This window comes from Panthera leo, chromosome D4 (assembly GCF_018350215.1).
Source record: "Panthera leo isolate Ple1 chromosome D4, P.leo_Ple1_pat1.1, whole genome shotgun sequence".
Taxonomy (NCBI): Eukaryota; Metazoa; Chordata; class Mammalia; order Carnivora; family Felidae; genus Panthera; species Panthera leo.
In genome coordinates, this window is record NC_056691.1 from 26,453,806 (window position 1) to 26,476,082 (window position 22,277).

A 22,277-nucleotide genomic window follows, 5' to 3' on the forward strand; every position below is an offset into this window, starting at 1 on the left:
AAGATATAAATCTTTGATTTACATTCAATGTCATAACTTTCAAATGCCAAATTCTTTCTAAAGAAACATTTTTAAAAAGTTATTAATTGCAATAATAAACAAGTCCAAAATTTATATTGCCCAGACCTTTGACAATAAAAGAGGTAGCACTCACATACATTCAGATATACCATACCAAAAAAAAAAAAATGTGAGTATTCAAGTATGGGTGAATGACTAAATAAATCCTAATTACATCCATTTGTTAGAATATATCCATTTGTCAGAATAATTTATTAAATAAGGCTGAAACATACCACAAATGTGCAAATACGAATACTTAACAAAAGTCTGGGTTTTTTTTTTTTTAAAGGAAAATGGTATTAACAGGCTGATACAACACCTCAGTTCCACAGCAATGCTCCATAATATAAAACAGGGTCAGAACAGCACAGACAGCCACAGGTCAGCCATGTGTACCCGTGAGATGGATGGATAGTGTGTGGAACACTGCAGGGCCCAGGCTCTGTCTGAAAACAAACTGACTGATGCCAGGTAGGAACCAGATACTAAGGTTGTTATACCAGTTTTTCAAGAAACATCAGAAACTTGGATTTCTATGAGGAATCTCCCAAATTTTAAATGCAAAAGTCAGTAAAAACAAAACAAACAAACAAACAAAGTCTGCAAAGTGAAGCCAAAATCATGTTTAAGTTAATATGGCCTACAGGCCACTCGTTCTCAACTTCTGACACTGTATTTTAGGGTACATAGTGGCCCATGTATATTAGACTAGACCTAAAATTAACACTTTAGGAAATTACCTGCCCTTCCAGGAGCCCCCATTAATAAAGAGGAAGGTCAATCTTTTATTCAGACATGGATTTGGGTGAAGCACCACAACTTCCATAAAAATAATGTCAATCCTTCCTCCCTTTCCCTCACCGGCCTATTAAAATACATGACTCTCCAGTCAAAACAAAACAATAAGTATTTTCCAGATACCCTCGGGGACTATAATCTCAAATTTACTGACCTCCAATAGCTAGCAAAGACTTGGCCCAGAAGACAATAATTTATGCAGTCTGAACAATGTCCAGTGCATTCAGTAAATGCTCTAAAGTTCGCAGGACATGCGGCCACCAGTGAAACTTTCCTTTGTTAGTTAGGTTTCCACCAGTACAGGGCAGTCTTACAGGAAACAATTTCATACATCTCACAGCTATATTTTCTGTACGAATATTATGGGCAATGTTGTTCATTACATAACTATTCCCGAGGGTCCACAGAAGATGATCTTCTTTATAGAGAACATGGTTTAACCATATGTACATGATAACTATATATAAATAATTAACAGGGTAGGCTCATGACCTAGACCAGAGTTTGACTCTTGGCTCTGCCACTTACTAGCAGTGTAACCTTGGATAAGTTAACTCAAGAATCCTAAGCTTCAGCATAGTCTTCTATAAAATAAGAGAAAGAATAGTAATTTCCTCATAGAGCTATTATACCATGAAATGGCACACTCTATATACACATATACATTCCATACGAAGTACTTGTTACTTAGTACTATGTCTGGCCTAAAAAAAAAAACACTCAATGTAAGTTATCTGCTGCTGTGCCAGTACTAAGATTTCTGCTACTGTCTCCATTCCATAAGTACATATGTTCCCCCAAGCCATTCTAAACTTAATATAAAGAAATCCAGGGGTTTGCTTTCCTTATTTTGCTTTTGCCACAATTCTTTCACCTACTTTTCAATTTTAAATTTCTGAACAGGTAATATATTGACATGGAGCAAAAATCATATGCTACATAAAAGTATAAAATGGAGACTCTCACTTTCTATGCAAGCCATATCCTCCATCCATCCAGTTAACTACTTTTATTGCTCTCCCTCCACTAGCATCTTACAGCTTTTTCCATCAGTATATACAGATCTTTTTGTTTTTTTAATCACTGCATAGTATTCATATGTAAGATATACCATAATTTATTTAACTAGTTTGATTGGTGGGCACAATGCCATAACAAAAAACTTTGAACACCATTGCACAGATACGCAAATTATGTGAGTGTGTGTGTGTGTGTGTGTGTGTATGTATATAATGTATATAAATTATAAATTCCCAGATGCAGGATTAACGTGTCAAAGGAAATAAGTACTGTTAATCTTGATAGACACTGTCAGGCGGCCCTCCACAAGAAGTACTATCAATTTGCAATCCCATTATTAATGTATAAGAAAACCTGTTTTGGGGGATGCAAACTGGTGCAGCCACTCCGGAAAACAGTATGGAAGTTCCTCAAAAAATTAAAAATAGAACTACCCTACGACCCAGCAATTGCCCTACTAGGTATTTATCCAAGGGATACAGGTATAGTGTTTCGAAGGGGCACATGCACCCCCCATGTTTATGGCAGCACTATCAACAATAGCCAAAGTATGGAAAGAGCCCAAATGTCCATCGATGGATGAATGGATAAAGAAGATGTTGTATATATATACAACGAAGTACTACTAGGCAATCAAAAAGAATGAAATCTTGCCATTTGCAACTATGTGGATGGACCTACAGGGTATTATGTTAAGCAAAATTAGTCAGAGAAAGACAAATGTCATATGACTTCACTCATATGAGGACTTTAAGATAAAAACAGATGAATGTAAGGGAAGGGAAGCAAAAATAATGTAAAAACAGGGACGGAGACAAAACAGAAGAGACTCTTAAATATGGAGAACAAACAGGGTTACTGGAGGGGTTGTGGGGGGGGGGGGGATGGGCTAAATGGGTAAGGGGCATTAAGGAATCTACTCCTGAAATCATTATTGCACTACATGCTAACTAACTTGGATATTAATTTAAAAAAATAGTAAGAAATATGTGGTAGGGATGGATAAAATGCAATCAGAATTTGGTATGACATATTTAACCAGAATGACTAATATAATGTAAAAAAAAATCTTACTTTATAAAATTAATATTTACCAAGGTTGAATTGAGAACAAATCATGTTTTAGAAAGTAAGCATTTAAGGCAATATGTGCATTTACTACATGTTCATTAAAGTTTTAATTCATATTTATGTTACAGAATTTGATGAACTTACTGAAAAACAAGATATAAAATTGCTACTTTACTGGCCATAATTAGCCAAGAATGGAATTGGTTTAAAAATCCTATTCACACACACACAAAAAAAAAAAAAAAAAAAAAAAAAAATCCTATTCACAATAACAGAAATCCATAAAATTACTTAGGAATAAAATTCACAAAAATAGATGAGTTAAGTAAAACTACTAAAACACTTAAAATATAATAAAATCTAGAATAGAGGGAACAATTAATATTCCTAGAGATAATATTAAAAGAAAATTTATTGCAAATTGCAGTATATTACTATACATTAACAAAATACAAAATGTTAGGATAAAAAATAGTATTTATTTGTTATGTCAGAATAAATTTTCAGAACTGAAGATATTCTTTGGAAATAGTAATTGAACTTGAGAAATATTTTGCATTGTGCAGAATGGATTTTTATAGTGTATAGCCCAGCAATTCCATTTTGATATAAAATGCAAATAAATTTTCATTGAAGGAACTATGAAACATGAAAGAACATTTAAAACATAAGAATTTTTTTTCTGAAAGCAATATATTAGAAACAAACTATGTTCATCAGCAACAAAATAAATAAATTGTGAGTATACTCATACAATACTATGTATTGATTACCATGATGAACATCATAAACCTGCTATTGACTGATGAAGTTTCCAAAAGAATACTATCAGTATATTATTTACATAAAGTTTAAAAACATGAAAAACAATGCCATATAATATTTATGTATATATTTAACTATGCATATTATAAAATAATCAGAAATGTATGATAATAAGAAACATCAAATTCAACATAATTGTTATCTCTGTTAAAAGGACTTTACAAATTAAACAATGAGTGTACAGGTGTCTGGGGAAAAAAGAGAGAGAGAGAGAGAGCGACCCTGTTTCCCTCAACCTCATCAGTAAAACATGCTATCAAACTTCTAGATTTTAGGCAATTTGATATGTGGGAAATGATATCTCAGTACATTTTAATATGCATTTCTTTTATTTTGAGACAAGTTGAACATATTTCTCTGATTGTTACTGTATTTCTTTGCCATATTTTTCATTTTATTTTGATAAAAGTATTTTTGTAAAATACCTTAAATGCTTTGTAAAACAAAGCAATATGGATTATAATTTACAATAAAATACAGCTAGACAATTTTTCTAAAAACATACAGAAAGCTGGAAAGTAAAATCAAAATACTAAAAGTTATTACCTCTAAGAAATGAGACAAAGAGTGACCTTTATCCTTTCTACTTTTTCTCATGTTCTAATTTTATGGAATATGAAAACAAGAGAGATGCACCCAAAAATGCTAAGCGTACTTTATAAGAGATCAGTTTCATTTTAATTTATAAGCCAATTTAAGCCAAAAATATGGATTCAAGTAATTATCAGTATGGGATTACAATTAAAAAAATTTTTAAGTATTTTTAAAAAATTTACATCCAAGTTAGTTAGCATATAGTGCAATAATGATTTCAGGAGTAGAATCCAGTGATTCATCCCCCATTCACATGAGTGAAGTTATATATTTGTCTTTCCCTAATTTTGCTTAGCCTAATACACTCTAGTTCCACCCACATAGTTGCAAATGGCAAGATTTCACACTTTTTGATTGCCAAGTAATACTCCATTATGTGTATATTCTTTATCCATTCATCCATTGATGGATATTTGGGCTCTTTCCATACTTTGGCTATTGTTGATAGTGCTGCTATAAACACTGGAATGCATGTACCCCTTCAAAACAGCACATCTATATCCTTTGGATAAATACCTAGCAGGGCAATTGCTGGGTCATAGGGTAGTTCCATTTTTAATTTGTTTGAGGAACCTCCATACTATTTTCCAGAGTGGCTGCACCAGTTTGCATTCTCACCAGCAGTGCAAAAGGGTTCCTCTTTCTCTGCATCCTCACCAACATCTGTTGTTGCCTGAGTTGTTAATTTTAGTCATTCTGACAGGTGTGAGGTGGTATCTCATTGTGGTTTTGACTTGCATTTCCCTGATGATGAGTAATGTTGAGCATTTTTTCATGGGTCTGTTAGCTATTGGATGTCTTCTTTGAAAAAGGGTCTATTCATGTCTTTTGCCCATTTCTTCAATGGATTATTTGTTTTCTGGGTATTGAGTTTGAGAAGTTCTTTAGAGATTTTGGATACTAACCCTTTATCTGATATGTCATTGGCAAATAACTTCTCCCATTCTGTCAGTTGCCTTTAAGTTTTGCTGATTGTTTCCTTCGCTGTGCAGAAGCTTATTTTGATGAGGTCCCAATAGTTCATTTTTACTTTTGTTCCCCTTGCCTCTGGAGATTTGTTGAGTAAGAAGTTGCTGTGGCTGAGGTCAAAGAGGTTTTTGCCCGTGTTCTCAACTAGGATTTTGATGGCTTCCTGTCTTATGTTTAGGTCTTTCATCCATTTTGAGTTTATTTTTGTGTATCGGGTAAGAAAGGGGTCCAGGTTCAATCTTCTGCATGTTGCTGTCCAGTTTTCCCAACACCATCTGCTGAAGAAACTATCTTTATTCCATTTGGATATTCTTTCCTGTTTTGTCAAAGATTAGTTGGTCATACGTTTGTGGGTCCATTTGTGGGTTCTCTATTCTGTTCTATTCTGGTTTTGTGCCAGTATCATACCATCTTGATGATTACAGTTTTGTAATACATCCTGAAGTCCAGAATTGTGATGCCTCCAGCTTTGGCTTTCTTCCTCAGGATTGCTTTGGCTATTCACAGTCTTTTCTGGTTCCATACAAATTTTAGGATTGTTTGTTCTAGCTCTGTGAAGAATGCTGGTGTTATTCTGGTAGGGATTGCATTGAATATGTAGATTGCTTTGGGCAGCATCAACATTTTAACAGTGTTTTTTCTTCCAATCAATGATCATGGAATATTTTTCCATTTTGTGTGTGTGTGTGTGTGTGTGTGTGTGTGTGTGTGTGTCTTCTTTAATTTCTTTCACAAGCTTTCTATGGTTTTCAGTGTATAGATTTTTCACTTTAGTTAGGTTTACTCCTAGGTATCTTATGGTTTTTGGTGCAATTGTAAATGGGATAGATTCCTTGATTTCTTTCTGCTGTTTCATTATTGGTGTATAGAAATGCAATCACTTTCTGTGCACTGATTTTATATCCTGTGACTTTGCCGAATTCATGGATCAGTTCTAGCAGGTTTTTTGGTGGAATCTTTTGGGTTTTCCATATAAAGGATCTGCAAAGACTGAAAGTTTGACTTCCTCTTTGCTGATCTGGATGCCTTTTATTTCTTTGTGTTGTCTGATTTCTGAGGCTAAGACTTTCGCTACTATGTTGAATAACAGTGGCAAGAGTGGACATACCTGTTGCGTTCCTGACCTTAGGGGGAAAGCTCTCAGTTTTTCCCCATTGAGGATGATATTAGCATTGGGTCTTTCATATATGGCTTTTATGATCTTGAGGTATGATCCTTCTATCTTTCCTTTCTTGAGGGTTTTTATCAAGAAAGGATGATGTATTTTGTCAAATGCTTTCTCTGCATCTTTTGAGAGGATCATGTGGTTCTTGTCCTTTCTTTTATTACTGTGATGTATCACAATGTCTTGTGGGTATTGAACCAGCCCTGCATCCCAGGTATAAATCCCACTTGATCGTGGTGAATAATTCTTTTAACGTATTGTTGGATCCAGTTGGCCAGTATCTCATTGAGAATTTTTGCATCCATGTTCATCAGGGAAATTGGTCTGTAGTTCTTTTTAGTGGGGTCTCTGTCTAGTTTTGGAATCAAGGTAACACTGCCTCACAGAATAAGTTTGGAAGTTTTCCTTCCATTTCTATTTTTTGAAACAGCTTCAAAAGAACAGGTGTTAACTCTTCTTTGAATGTTTGATAGAATTCCCCTGGGAAGCCAACCAGCCCTGGACTCTTGTTTGTTGGGAGATTTTTGATTACTAATTCAATTTCTTTACTGGTTATGGGCCTGTTTTAAAGTTTTTATAGCTTCCTGTTTCAGTTTTGGAAGTTTATGTTTCTAGAAACTTGTCCATTTCTTCCACATTGCCTGATGGGCATATAATTGATCATAATATTCTCTTATTATTGTTTGTATTTCTGCAGTATTGGTTGTAATCTCTCATCTTTTATTGATTTTATTTATTTAGGTCCTTTCCTTTTTCTTTTTGATCAAACTGGCTAGGGACTTATCAATTTTAATAATTCTTTCAAAGAACCAGCTCTTGATTTCACTGATCTCTCCTATTGGGGGGGGGGGGTTGTTTGTTTTGGGTTTTTGTCTTTTGGGGGTTTTTTGTTTTGTTTTGTTTTGTTTTTTGGTTTTGACAGCATTGTTTCTGCTCTAATCTTTATTATTTCCCCTATTCTGCTGGTTTGGGGTTGTTTTTACTCTTCTTTTTCCAGCTCTTTAAGTTGTAAGGTTAGGTTTTGTATCAGAACTTTCTTCCTTTTTTAGGAAGGCCTGAATTGCTATATACTTCCCTCTTATGACCATCTTTGCTGCATCTCAGAGGTCTGGGGCTGTGGGTGTTAGCATTTTCATTGGCTTCCATGTACTTTTTAATTTCCTCTTTAACTTCTTGGCTAAACCATTCATTCTTTAGTAGGATGTTCTTTAATCTCCAAGTATTCTTTTTCTTTCCAAATTTTTTCTCGTGTTTTTGAGTTTCATAGCGCTGTGGTGTGAAAATATGCACAGTACAATCTCAATCTTTTTGTACTTGTTGAGGGCTGATTTATGTCCCAGTATGTGATCTATTCTGGAGAATGTTCCATGTTCACTTGAGAGGAATGTGTATTCTGCTGCTTTAGGATGAAATGTTCTAAATATATCTGTTAAGTCCATCTGGTCCAGTGTGTCATTCAAGGCCATTGTTTCCTTGTTGATTTTCTGCTTAGATGATCTATCCATTGTTGTAATTGGGTGTTGAAGTCCCCTACTATTATGGTATTATTGTCAATGAGTCTTTATTAAAGCGTTTACATTTGTGATTAACTGATTTATATATTTAGGTGCTTCCACATTAGGTGTATAAATGTTTACGATTGTTAGATCTTGGTGGATAGACCCCTTAATTATAATGCATTTATCTCTTGTTACAGTCTTTATTTTAAAATCTAGATAGTCTGATATAAGTATGGCTACTCCAGCTTTCTTTTAGTGACCGTTAGCATGATAAATGGTTCTCCATCCCCTTATTTTCAATCTGAAGGTGTCTTTAGGTCTAACGTGGGTCTCTTGTAAATAGCATATAGATGGATCTCGTTTTCTAATCCATTGTTACCCTTTGTCTTTTGATTGGAGTGTTTAGTTCACTGACATTTACAGTGAGTACTGAAAGATATGAATTTATTGCCAGTGTGTTGCTTATAGAGTTGGAGTCTCTGGTGATGTTCTCTGGTGCTTTCTAGTCTTTGCTGCTCTTGGTCTTTTTTGTTTTGTTTCGTCTTTTCTCCCCTCAGAGAGTCTCCCTTAAAATTTCTTGCAGGGCTAGTTTAGTTGTCACAAACTTCTTTAGTTTTTGTTTGTCTGGGAAATTTTTCTCTCTCCTATTTTGAGTGACAGCCTTAGTGTAGAAATAATTCTTGGCTGCATATTTTTCCGATTCAGCACATTGAATATATCCTGCCACTCATTTCTGGCCTGCCAAGTTTCTGTGGATAGGTCTGCTGCAAACCTGATCTGGCTTCTCTTATAGGTTAAGGACTTTTTTTTTCCTTGTTGCTTTCATAATTCTTTCCTTGTCTGTGTATTTTGTAAATTTGACTACGATATGCCTTGTTGATGGTTCTTGTTGAATCTAATGGGAGTTCTCTGTGCTTCGTGGATTTTGATATCTGTGTCTTTCCCCAGGTTAGGAAAGTTTTCCACTCTGATTTGCTCACATAAACCTTCTACCCCTTTTTCTCTCTCTTCATCTTCTGGGACTCCTATGATTCTGATGTTATTCCTTTTTAATGAGTCACTGAGTTCTCTAAATCCTATATTGTGCTCTTTTGCCTTAGTTTCCCTCTTTTTTTCTGCTTCATTATTCTCCATAATTTTGTCTTCTCTATCACTGATTTGCTGCTCTACTTCATCCATCCTTGCCGCCATGGCATCCATTCAAGATGCCATCTCTGTTATAGCATTTTTAATTTTGTCCTGACTAGATTTTACTTCTTTTATCTCCGCAGAAAGGGATTCTATGCTTTTTTTCAACCCCAGCTAGTATTCTTATTATAGTGATTCTAAATTCTAGTTCAGACATCTTGCTTGTATCTGTGTTAAGTCCCTGGCTGTCATTTCTTCCTGTTTTTCTTCAGGGGTGAATTCCTTCTTTTCATCATTTTGGAGAAAGAGAATGAACAAAATTTTTAAAATTTATAAATTAAACACAACACAATCAAATAAAGGAAGACAGATCCTAGGTGTGTTTTGGTCTGGTTGTTTAAAGAAGCTTGACAGAATAGAGAAAAAAGGGAAAGAAAAGAGAAAAAGAAAAAAAATTTAAAAAATTTTTAAAAATGTATACAATGAAACAGAATAAAATGAAGTAAAATGGAATGAAAAGTTTACAAAAAAATACAGTAAAAAAATTTTAAATGTTTTTATAAAAACAAAAAAATACATTTTCCTCTTTTTGTATCTAAGAATAAGAAAAGAAAAAGAGAAAAAAATGAACAGATGGGCCAGCGAACAGAATGAAATTACAGTCAGTTTCCCCTAGAAGTCAAACTATGAAGCATCTTATAGCCTGTACACTAAGCAGGCAGGAAAACTTGTGGTCGTCCTCCAGGGCTTAATTGGTGCAATTGGACAGGGCTTGGTGTAATGGCTCCATTCTCCACTAGGTGGTGCTGCTTAGCTTACTGGGGTGGATCAATGTGGGCACATGCAGGGGTATGTGCCAATGAGGTGAAAATGGTGTCACCCAGTTTCCCAGTCACTAGCATCAGAACTCTGTGCTCTCCCCAGGCAGCCATCAGGCAGCTCTCCTTTGTTTCCAGCTTTTGTCCACTCCCTGCTTCTACGCTGTCCATGACCAAGCCATCAACCTGCCAGGCAGCACCTTTCTCTCAAATTTTATCTCAGATGGGGCTGTTTTTCCAAACACCTCACTTCCGAGGGCCCTGCAGCTTTGACCTACTCAGACCTTCTGGGGGAGGGCCTCGCTGAGCAATGGCCAGGTGCTGACTTGCCCCCAGGACCACTTGCACGACCACACCACTGCAGAGACCCAGAGACTGCCTCTGGGTGCCAGCCTGCCCCAGAAAAAGTTTGTGAGATCATGTAGCAGCAGTGGTTCAAGGGACTATGGCAAATCACAACACACACAACTGGCACAAGGCTTCACTGCACCCTAGCGTCCTTGTTCCAACACCAGCAAATGTTGCTGTTCTCTGGGACCTTTTCCCATGGGGATGCCACACAGTCTCCACCAAATGTACTCCCAGCAGGGGAACTGTCTCTCCCCATGTGGCCCAAAGACCCCTCGCACCTCTCTGTCTGCTCCTGGGGATTCATCCTTCCCACCAGAGCACTGCCAGGTATCTATCTGGCTGCGGAGTTTCTGACTCTGCACTCTCCTGTTTATAGAGTCCTAATGGTATTGAAACTCTCTCCTTTCTTCTTTCTCCCTTTCTTGTTCACACCCTTGTGGGTACTTCCACTCTTTCTCTTTCTCTCCAGCTGCTTTGAGGGGGAGTGCTTTTCCTATACTCTCTCGCTATCTCTGTCCTCTCTCTGCAAACAAAAACAGCTCCCTACCCTCCACAGCTTCTCTCCCCACCCGTTCACCTCTCCACGCCAGGTACCTGCCAAGGTCCGTGGCTCAAGTTATACAGTTGTTGTGTTAATCCTCATATCAATTTTCTAGGTGTGCAAAATGGTTTGCTGCTGATCTAGTTGCATCTCAGGGACAAGAGAAGCAGAGAGCTTCCATGCTGCTCAATCATCTTGGCTCCACCACACAAAATCCCAAATTTTTAAGTATTAATGTACTATCTACATTGAGATATGAATCTTATAATGGGTTTTTCCCCTTCCAAATGAGGTGGAGAAATTTTTAGTGAAGTTTTATTCATTTATTGTGTTTAAAAAGATTAATGAATAAAAGATCAGTGATAATCATAAAGCAGAAACTCAAAGTAACAAAAACATATTTTCACCAAGTAATTTTAAGAAGTCTAATGCTTCCTTTTTCTGAAAATGATCCTTATTAATTTTGACATTATTCATTTACGGTGTTACTACATTTGAATAAGGACTGGTCTAAAAGTTAGCAAATAATTTACAAAATGCTATCATTTGCCCAAAAAATAACTTGCAGAAGACAAGGCAAATAAGCAAACCAGAAACAATACCCTCAATGTAGGACTTCAGAAAAAGCAGCATTTCTGACTACTCAGAAATCCTTACTACCTGGCCGATATTGAGTATTTTATTGCAAATACAGAACCATAAAGCCTTCAGACTATGTAGCTACTGGGGTGAAGCAAACTTTTCCTTCAAGGATCAGTTAGTATATATTTTAAGTTTTGCAAGCCACATGTCTCTATGACAACTATTTAACTTTGCCATTGTGGTACCAAAACAGCCAGAGATCATAAACAAATAGAAATGGCTGTGTTCCAAAAAAAAAAAAAATCTTTATTTATAAACACAAATATGAATGTCATGTAATTTTCATGTGTCACAAAATGTTATTTTCTTTGGATTTTTTTTTTGAACCATTTAAACACATAAAAACCATTCTTAGCTTGTGGGATGAACATAAACAGGCTATGAGCTGTATCTGACACAATGAGCCATAGTTTGTTAACCATGGTCAAGGTGAATGAAAAACTTTTTTGATCATGACCTGTAAGAAATACATTTTAAAAATCACAGCCCTGGGGCACCAAGGTGGTTCAGTCAGTTAAGCATCTGACTCTTGGTTTTGGCTCAGGTCATGATCTCACAGTTCATGGGAGCCCTGCATCAGGCACTATGCTGTCAGCACAGCCTGCCTCCCTCTCTTTCTGCCCCTCACCCGCTCACGTTCACTCACTCTCACTCACTCTCTCAAAAATAAACATTAAAAAAAACTCACATCCCTGCATACATGTGAGCACGCGCGCGCGCACACACACACACACCCCCACACACCCCCAAAGGTTTATGAAACAATACGTTGCTGCACTACGTGTGACACAGCTACTTTCTCTTATAATACTGGGTACTAATGGGTGTCAATCCACAGTCTGGAGAGAAAATTGGTATCTAGAGAAATTAAGTTATTTTGCTCAAACATACACACACAGAATCAGTGGGACAGCCAAGTCTAGGATCCAAACATTCTGACTTGCTTTTCAGAATACCCCATCCTGCTAGGACACACCACACTGACTCATCACTCTTATCAAGTCAAATTCACTGGTTCCAGTATGGCTGCTACATATGTGTGTTCTTCCAGTCTTAATGTCACTTGAAGGAACAAATGCAGCTCCCCCACAGTTCTTGTGGGCATCTCCTAAGGAGAAACTGAGAAGGCAAACATGAGCAGGCCAAACTTTGTCCCCATCACCGCAACTGTTCTCAGGGCTGCAACTCTGAACAGTGCAGTGTGTGATGCAACCAGTGGATGCCTGGGCACATGCCCACTCCCACACATCTTTCCAGCAAAGTGAGTCCCTGTTCTGATGCTATGTTGTATGTGATTCCATAGCTGTGGGGTCAAGCAGCCAAATGGTAGCATTAAACGTATACTAAGTTGCTAAGTAAAATGATTAATTTATACTATATATTAAATATTTAAAAAATCAATAAGATACAGTTGTTGCTTTAAAAAAGCCTACAGTCCAAGGAAAATCAAATGCCCACAGCAGTGTCTTCCTTTTATCATTACATACTATACTTGTAAGTGCATGTACATGGTTTTAGGTACTGGTAAACCATCATCACAAAACCCTAAAATAATCACTGAAAATAGTCAAGTTGCACCACAAATGTACTTATATGCCAAATATTACTAGTTGGCAATAATGAATACTATTTGTAATTTCTAAAATTAACTGGCAAGATTTAAGAACTATAGCTACTGTTTTTATGAATCCCATATTTTCAACCTGAGTATTTCTAATTTCAATTTTTGTAACAAAATAATACTGTCCACATCTCTTTTTAAATCATACAGATTTAGATATATCTAAATCAAGTTCAAATTAAAATCAAATTACTAAATAAATATATATTACTACTAATATTTATTGAAAGTTAGTAAATAATCTGTACTTTCGGATTCCATATGAATAAAAAATTTCTAAATTTCTAAACTGTCCTATGGTCAGGTTTATTATGTTGGCTTCATCTGAATAAGTAACGAGCTTAGAAAATACAGTAACCCATAAGGACCATTTTAAAACAGTGCAAAATTTCCAAAGCAGGATAAAAAATTATAATAACTTTAATTCAGAGTACTTTTCTTCCTAAATACCAAAGCAGTTTTTTGAAGTACGTCTTATATTCTGACAATGGTCCTGCTTAAAAGAAAGAAGAAATCTGAAACTCACCTTTGTACACCGTAAGGTCTTTCTAAGATAGGCTCTTTGAATGGAGGTGGAATGTGACCAAAATAATCAGGATAAGCCACCTCTGAATATTCTGGGACAGACTTTGTATTTTTCACAATCTCAATATAGAGATCTGAGTCGTGGAGTGTGGGTCCATCTGAGACTTCCACTGATGTCTGTTCCACTGATGAAGTAGACTCTGTATCTTCATCATCCTCAGTTTCAACTCCAGTACAACAAAGCTTTCCTAGCTGAACTGTTCTTCCCTCAAACAGAACATTTCCACAAGCAGCCATGTGTGGACAAGATTTAGTGCACGTAAGGACAGTGAGAGGGAGACTGTAGTCCTTCTTCCCTCCTGCGGTAAAACCCGGGCCTGTCTGAGAAGGAAGATTCTGCAACGTAATTCGGTCCAATGCCTTCACAATATCATTGTTTAGGCCCTGGGTGGAAGAAATAGTTCTATTTTGATCACCCGGCTGCTGTTGTGATGTTCTGCCATTATCTTTCATATCTTCTTTTGCCAGATCCATACAGGTAGGTTTCTTATCACCTTCGTCTCCTTTAGGAGACACATGCACCTTCCTTACAACTCCTTTTCTTAAATTGCCTGAATTTCCAGATGCTTCCTCCCCAGCTGTAGGAACAACAATAGGGCCGCGTACTTTCCCCTCAAATACAAAAGGCTTTGGTTCTTTGGAGATTAAATCATAGTCCTTTGAAAATAAAAAAGACATATGATCTTTTAGCTGTAAATATTAAAATGTATTAATAAAATTAAGACTATACTCGTTGCATATGCTGCTTCAGAATCTAACATTTGAAAATTATAAAGATGGAGCGCCTGGGTGGCTCAGTCGGTTGAGCATCCGACTTCAGCTCAGGTCATGATCTCACGGTCTGTGAGTTCGAGTCCCCCATCAGGCTCTGTGCTGACAGCTCAGAGCCTGGAGCTGCTTCGGATTCTGTGTCTCCCCTACCCACCCACCTCCCTGTTTCTCCCCCACTCACACTCTGTTTCTCTCTCTCTCTCTCTCTCTCTCAAAGATAAATAAATATTAAAAAAAAATTTTTTTTAAAAGGAAGCACAACACCCAAACTGTTACTTCAACAACTACAGTGTCTGTTTTGTACCAACCAATGTTTCAGGCTCTTAAGGCCCATCCATCAGCTTAAAAACAAAAACAAATCTTCTTCCCTCCTGCCGCTTACATTCTTTGATGGAAGGAAGGGCGAGGACTGTCAACACAAGTAACAAACATGACACAAATATGAAAACTTAATAGACTAAAGTGTTAATAGCAAGAAGAGGGGGGAGTTGGGTACTGTGGATGGCGAGTGCCAGAGGGAGGAAAAGTGGGCTGCAATTTTAAATGCCATGGATTAGGGAAGCCTGAGAAGATGATACATAAGCAAAGGCAGGAAGGACTGCCACCCACACGCCCTAGAGAAGAAGGGTGCTTGGTGTATGCAGAGAACAGCAAGGAGGTTAGGATGGCTGGAACAGAATGAACAAGATGGATTCTAAGATGTAAAAGAGGACCAGATACTGTAGGGCTTGGCAGGCTATTGTAAGAATTTTGGTTTTTACTGTGAATGACACTGGGAGCCAGTGGAGGGTTTAGGGAAGAGGAGTGCCATGACACAAGACTTACACTGAGAAAAAAAAAAAACAAAACAAAATAGAACCTGTAAGTACAGAGTGTCTTAACCACCTGCAGTACAGGGTTTCTTAACCAAAGGGGTAAGACATTTGATCTAAATAATTATTCTTTGGTTTTGGTTCTATGTTTCAGGGGCCGGGGCTAGCAAGATAGGGGGCACCATCTTGTGCACGGTAAGATGTCTAGCAGCAACCCTGGCCTCCCTCCTCTGTACACGCTAGATGCCAACAGTATCCTCACCCATTTGTGATCGCCCAAAATGTCTCCAGACATTGTCAAATATCCCCTGGAGACAAAATCATCCCAGTTGAGAACCACTGCTCTAGTGTCCTTCTGAGAACAGACTAAGGAGGGGAGAGTAGAAACAGAGGACAAATTAAGAGTCTGGGCAAGTTGGTAAGAGGGGGTTGGATTCTAAATGCACCATGAGGCAGAACTGACATGATACTGTAACAGACCAGATACAGGACAGAAGGGACAGAGAGGTATCATACACGGTGCCCAAGTGTTTGCCTGAATAAATGAAAAGCATCAGGAGTTTAGCTCTGAGATGTTAAGTGTGAGCTATTCACAGCTAGTCAAGCGTGTAAAGTAGGCAACTGGACATATATGAGTCTAGAATTCAGAAGAAATGCCCATCCAGAAGATTTAAATCTGGGAATCATTAGCATACAGATATCATTTCAAGCCATGAGGCTGGAGATCTTCAATGAAAAGAACTAGAGAAGAGAAGAAGACTGAACTTTGGGTCACTATCATCTACAGAGGTTGAGGGGATGAAAATAAAGCTTTAGAGGAGATGGAGAAGGAAAAGCCAGTCGGGAAAGACAAACACCAGGAAAGAAAAGTGTCCTGGAAGCCAAGTTTAAAAAAAGGATGTCACTGACAGGTCAAGTAGCCTTTTCTCTTTTTACACTTACAAAAATATTTTTTGTGTCTATATCTTATGTAGACTCTACCAAAGAAATATACCACAACTGATTTAACTTTTATTCTACTGTTGGGCATTAAATTTTTTATTCAACAGAGGATTTAAACAAACATATAAACAAAGTATATATTTAAGCCATTTCCAAAATTTTGCTATTATAAAAAAATCTCTAAAGAACATCTTTTTGCATAAAACTTTTTGTTTAGGATAACGTCCTAAGCACTGAAATGGAATTACAGGGTCACATAACTATAATCAATTTTAATGTTTAATACAAATTCTCCAAATACTCTCCAAAATACTTATCCAAGTGTACATTCCCAGTACCTGTGTATGAGATTATCTATTTCAACTGCTCTCTTCCTTGCCAACATCAAGTACTATAGTTTTAAAACACTTTTCCAAAAGGGACAGATAAGAAGTACTGTCTAATGCTATTTTAATTTGAATTTCCCTATGAGAAAAGCAAAAAAAAAAAAAAAAAATCTATACATCTGTTAACTGGTTTAATCCTTCATACGTAATTTATTTGTTCTTGAAATACAGGGTTTTTCTTATATTGCATAAATTCCTACATTACACACACAAACACCCCAATCCTCCATGTAACCTATCTTTGCAAATATTTTTCTGAATTTGCAATTCATCTTTTATTTAACTTTAGCTTCTTTATACACATTATGTGGTAAAAATTAAGAATCTTTTCCTTTGTGATTCATTCTTTAAATGCCCACTGCATATAAACCAAGGACCTTAAGACGATTCACTCTCAGCCCCTACACAATGTCTAATCCAAGGAGATTAGACAGTGGAGGCACAAAGGAGGTGGTAGAGGTAGGTGGCTCTCCATTAAAAGTGTTGAAAGCAAGTAAACTTGCATTTAAAGACTAACATACAAAGAACACTGCTACATAAGTGGTATTTTATATTGAGATGTCATTTTGATCCAGGATGTCACTTCAGTATCAAACTCAGTATGCAGCACCTGAAGCTTTTCCATAAACAAATAGGGGTATAATATGAAAGCTGCTTTTCTTAAAGAGTAAAAGTACATTCCATGTACATAAATGCATTTAAAACAGTAAGTTGAGGCAAACAGTTAAGAGGGTTTATTCTTAGAACAGTAAGTTAACCATAAATATTTTAATGTTAGTTTACTCATCTATGATCTGGGGTCATGCTGAAGTGAGAAAACGTCCCCCTAAGTACAATTGAATGCATGAAGGAAAAAAAACCACTAAAAATAGTAATTTCATCTACAATCTTCAGATCACCCTTATAATGTATTATGGGCCCATTTCTCCTGAAATACCTTAAACTGAAGCGGTCTCCCCTTTTTTGGAGCTTTTGTAGTTAATTTTAATTTTGACTATGGTTTGGAAAAGAGGGGTTGCCTATTTAGATAGGAAGGCTAGTTTTTCCATAAAACAAATGTTTATTTTATGTTAAAGATACCACTGTACTTGTTTTACACTATTTGTATACATGTGGTGGTATTAATGCTGAACTGTAAAATATAAAATTATAATGTGATCCTGTAATTCTAAAAAACAAGAGCAACAAAAACTCTGTTTGAAATACGGTGGGCTAGATATCCACCCACAGAAACACTTACAATTGTTGGATATTAAAATATTTTAAGTACCACAACAAGTGGATAAGACAGCAAAAATAAAGAGCAAAGGGTAAATGATGACGGGATCCCAAAGTGGTAAGACTAAATGGCCTTCACTTGGAAAATATCTGCTAAAACAGGAGACCTGGGGGTTTAGGTTTTCCCATTTCAGAGTATAAAGAATAGAAGACTATCCCAGAACCTGCATAAGGTGGGGACTCTACCAGAAGATCCTTCTCCCATAAAGATGAAACCCCCAGAGAACTAACTTTCGATATGGGGGCCCTAAAAATACCCCCACCAGAAAACAAACAGCAAGGAAAACCAACTGTCTCAAACCTGGGCACTAAGAGAATGAAAAATATCACTACCCATAAGTTATAAATTGATATCAAAAGCCTGCCATCACATCACACAGACTGCAGCCTGAACTCACGTATCTGAGTGGTCCAAAAACCCTTCAGAAGGAATGTAACCTATTAAGAGTGCCTGTCAAAAGTAATAAACAACAACTTCTGGAGTTTCCGCATAAGTTCCACAAACAGAATTGTAAAGAAAATGACCAGCTCATAGGGAAAAAAACAAAAACAAAAATACAACTAAATGAAAAATTAAACAAGTAGAAGAGAAGGAACTAAAACAAACAGATGTGGAAAAAGACCTGCAAGAACTTCAGACACTAATATTATAACACTAATTAAATGACTATATTTAATATGTTCAAAGAAATAAAAGACAAGAAGCAAGAAGTTTAACAATGATGAAACAGATTTTTTTTTTAAACCTTCCAAACCCCCCCGCAAAAAAACAAATCTGGATGCCTAGTGGATGCTTGTAACAACCAATCAGAGCCAAAAACAAAATTAGGGAACTGGCAGACTGTTTTAAGGAATGTAGTTGACTATAGCATAGAGAAAGAGAAGGAAAACATGAAAAAGAGTTAAAAGATATGGGAAGAAAGTAAAAAAGTCTATGTCTAGGGGCACCTGGGTGGCTCAGTCGGTTGAGTCCAACTTCGGTTCAGGTCATGATCTCACAGTTCATAGGTGTGGGCTCGAGCCCCGTGTCAGACTCTGTGCTGACAGCTCAGGGCCTAGAGCCTGCTTCAGATTCTGTGTCTCCCTCTCTCTCTGCTCCTCCCCCTGTTCGTGCTCTGTCTCTGTCTCTGTCTCTGTATCTCTCTCTCTCTCAAAAATGAATAAACATTAAACAAAAAAGTTTTTAAGTCTACATCCAATTAGTAATGCCAAAAGAAAAGAGAGAAGAAAAGGGAAAGAGGCAGTATCTGAAGGAGAGAGAGAGTTTTTCCAAAACCTAAACGAAAACAACTCAGAGATTCCAAAACACAGCAAATCCCATATAAGATTTAAAAAAGAATACCTGCCCTTAGTCAACATTATTGGGAAACTGCAGAGCAGGAAGCTAAAGAAATGATCTTGAAAGTCACCAGAAACAATGTGTTGTACAGTGAAAACATACACTTCCTATACATACTACCCAGCAATTTCACTCATAGGTATCTACCCAAGAGAAATGAAGGCAAATTTCCACAAAAAGCTTTTTACACAGGTGCTAATCTCAATTTTATTCACAGTGGACCCAAACTGCAAGCATTCCAATACTCATCAAGTGAACAGATAGAGAAACCATGGTACATTCATACAATGAAATATTACTTAGCAATAAGGAAAGAGCCACTGATATACGCAGTAACATCAGTGAACCTCAAAACCATAAGATGAGCATAGAAACCTTACACCAGAGCACATTCATGCAGGATTGCAGTGACGAGAAGTTCTAGAACAGGCAAATTAACCTACAGTGACAGAGAGATCAGCTGTTACCTGGGCAGGAGATGAAGAGACTGACCACACAGGGGCCCAGGGAGATATCTGGGGTGACAGAAAGAATTTCATTATCTTGGCTGGGTGGGTAGTTGCACAGTAATTCGTCAAAACTCACTGGACTTAAAGATGAGTATTTACTGCATATAGATTATATTTCAATATTTCAATAAAGCTGATTCCTAAAAATTAGCCAGAGAAAGAAACTAACTTCAAGAATGATTACAAAGTAAAAGCGCTTTTAGAGACACACTAAAAGGTGTATTTCAGGCAGAAGGAAAGTAATTCAGACTAAAGGTCTGAGAAACAATAAGAAATGAAAAACAAAATAGTAAAAATGTGAGTAAATCTTAAACACTGAATGTAAAGCACAAAGCAGTACCATACACAATGATTTTTTAAAAGCTAGAGTTAAAATGTAAATTAAAAGTGTATACACTGGTTTGGGAGGTGATGATACTTAAAAGTATTCCAAGTTTCCCCTTGTAATTAAGAGAAAAAAGAAAGGTCCTGATTAACTTCTGAATAGTAAAAACTTACATCAAGAGTAACTAGAATTTCTGCATGTATGTCAATACTCAAACTTATACTTTAAAGGAATGGAGTTTATTATATGTAAATTACACCTCAATAGAGCTGATTAAAATAAAAAATAACAAGATTAGAGCTTTCAAATGAATAAGCGTGAAAAAGTGAAACAAAAAACAGTCAATCCAAATGAAGGCCAAACAAAAGACAAAGATACAGAGATGAAACAAAATCTGATCTCATAAATATAAATCTAAATAGAGTAATAGTTATATGTAAATGAACTGAATGCTCCAGTTAAATGGCAGCCTCAGACTTTTTAAAAATCCAACTGTATGCTGTTTAAAAGATACATGTCTAAAGATATCAAAAAGTTCAAAGCAAAAGGCTTTAAAAAGACACCGGGCAGCTCATCAAAATTAATTTAGCTACATTAATAACTTTCTAAACTTTTTTGCCTTAAATGTCTTAGAGACTTTATAGTATCAATAACTTTATAACCATTAACAGTTCATTTCAGAGGGAACAGAAATCAATATATACTCGTATGCCTCCAAAAACATTTAACAAAACTGACCTACAAAACGGAGACGCATTTGCAATCACAGCGAGAAATTTCTAACACATTTTTCACAGTAATTGATAGCACTGGAATAAAAAGCCTTAAGTACAGAAAAGATCTTCTCAACATGATGAACAATCCTGTCACAGTGTCCAAACCCACAACCGTGCCTAACAGGTGCAGAATTATTTTCAAGGGTACAAGAAGTAGTAACGAAAATTGACTAAATTCAAAGCCATAAAAGAAGCCTCAAAAAATTCAAGAGATTCTAATCATAAAGAATGTCCTCTTCTGCCACAGTATGCCAGATAAATAAAAAGATAAATACAAAATTGGGAAAGCCAACTTTCACATTATCAACAGATGAAAGAAAAAAATCATAATGGAAATAAAGTTTCCAAACAAAGTTAATGAAAATACTAAATATCAAAACATGTGTAATGTAGCTAAAACAGTAATTAGAGGGAAATCTGTAGCTTAAAATTTTAAATACAGTACTAAAAAAGAAGACTAAAAATTACTGGATGCCTATCTTAAAATAATAATATAACAAAAAAGAGCAAAAGCAGGAAAATCAAGAGATGACACTGTGAGCCTACCATTTAGAAATATGGGGATTAGTGTCAAAAACATGCTAAAAGTGATGGTAGGAAACAGTAGTGGGAAAGGGACCCAGTTTTTCCTGATTAAATTAGGTAAAGCTATGTGACTCTTTAAACTCTGTCCATACATAACTTTAATAAAAATTTAAAACCAAAATAAGAAGAGGAAAAAAAGAAAAACAAAAGTAACAGAAGTCCATATGGTAACCGTCATCATGCCACCACAAATACATGAAAAAAGAGCCGTGACAATTCAGAATTTTGACACTTCCCATATTCTGCCATTAAGAAACAAAAGCAAATAAAACTGTAACTGTCACTATGAATAAATAATCATAGTTTTAAAAAGGTCCCTCAAAAGTCTGTTGATAATTACTTTAACACTTCTACAAGTTGCCTTCAAATGTATTCAATTTGCCTCCATCTGGCCACTGAATAGTAGCCTTAACACATCTGGAAGCAAAGTGGGTGGTGTTCAGAATTCTAACAAATGCACCAAGTAATTTTAAACTCCAATGGTTGATACTGAAAATGACATGTAAATCCAAATGGAAAAAGTCATTTAAAAAGTTGAAATTAATTTCATTTGTGTTTAATATCTCATGATCTGCCAGTATCTGATAAGATGATGGCTGAAAAAATTCTTTGAAACACTTCTTATCTGGAACCAACCAATATTTTTAATTCTCTAAAATGTATCACTTAAATACTGCTGCTTAGATACAGCTCCAACACACAATTCAAAAAATAGAGATTAATGTATCCTAAAGATGCATTCATCTGAAATTTAAAAATGAGAAAGACAGTCAACTGCCAACACAGCTACTTTAGAAATAACTGTCCAGTTGTGTAAGTAAAAGACCATGTGCTATTCCTGTAACACACGCCACAGAAATACAG

At 36.3% G+C, this 22,277-nt stretch overlaps 1 protein-coding gene across 5 annotated transcripts in view; it reads right to left on the reverse strand.

Annotated features, from left to right (window-relative positions):
• The window catches only part of AGTPBP1 (ATP/GTP binding carboxypeptidase 1), a 159,799-nt gene that overhangs the window by 53,483 nt on the left and 84,039 nt on the right, over positions 1 to 22,277 (reverse strand). For all 5 annotated transcript variants that reach the window (XM_042912515.1, XM_042912511.1, XM_042912513.1 and 2 more), the window contains one exon: positions 13,632 to 14,347. In XM_042912515.1, coding sequence (XP_042768449.1) covers positions 13,632 to 14,347 — 716 coding nt within the window. The remainder of the gene's footprint in view (positions 1 to 13,631; positions 14,348 to 22,277) is intronic.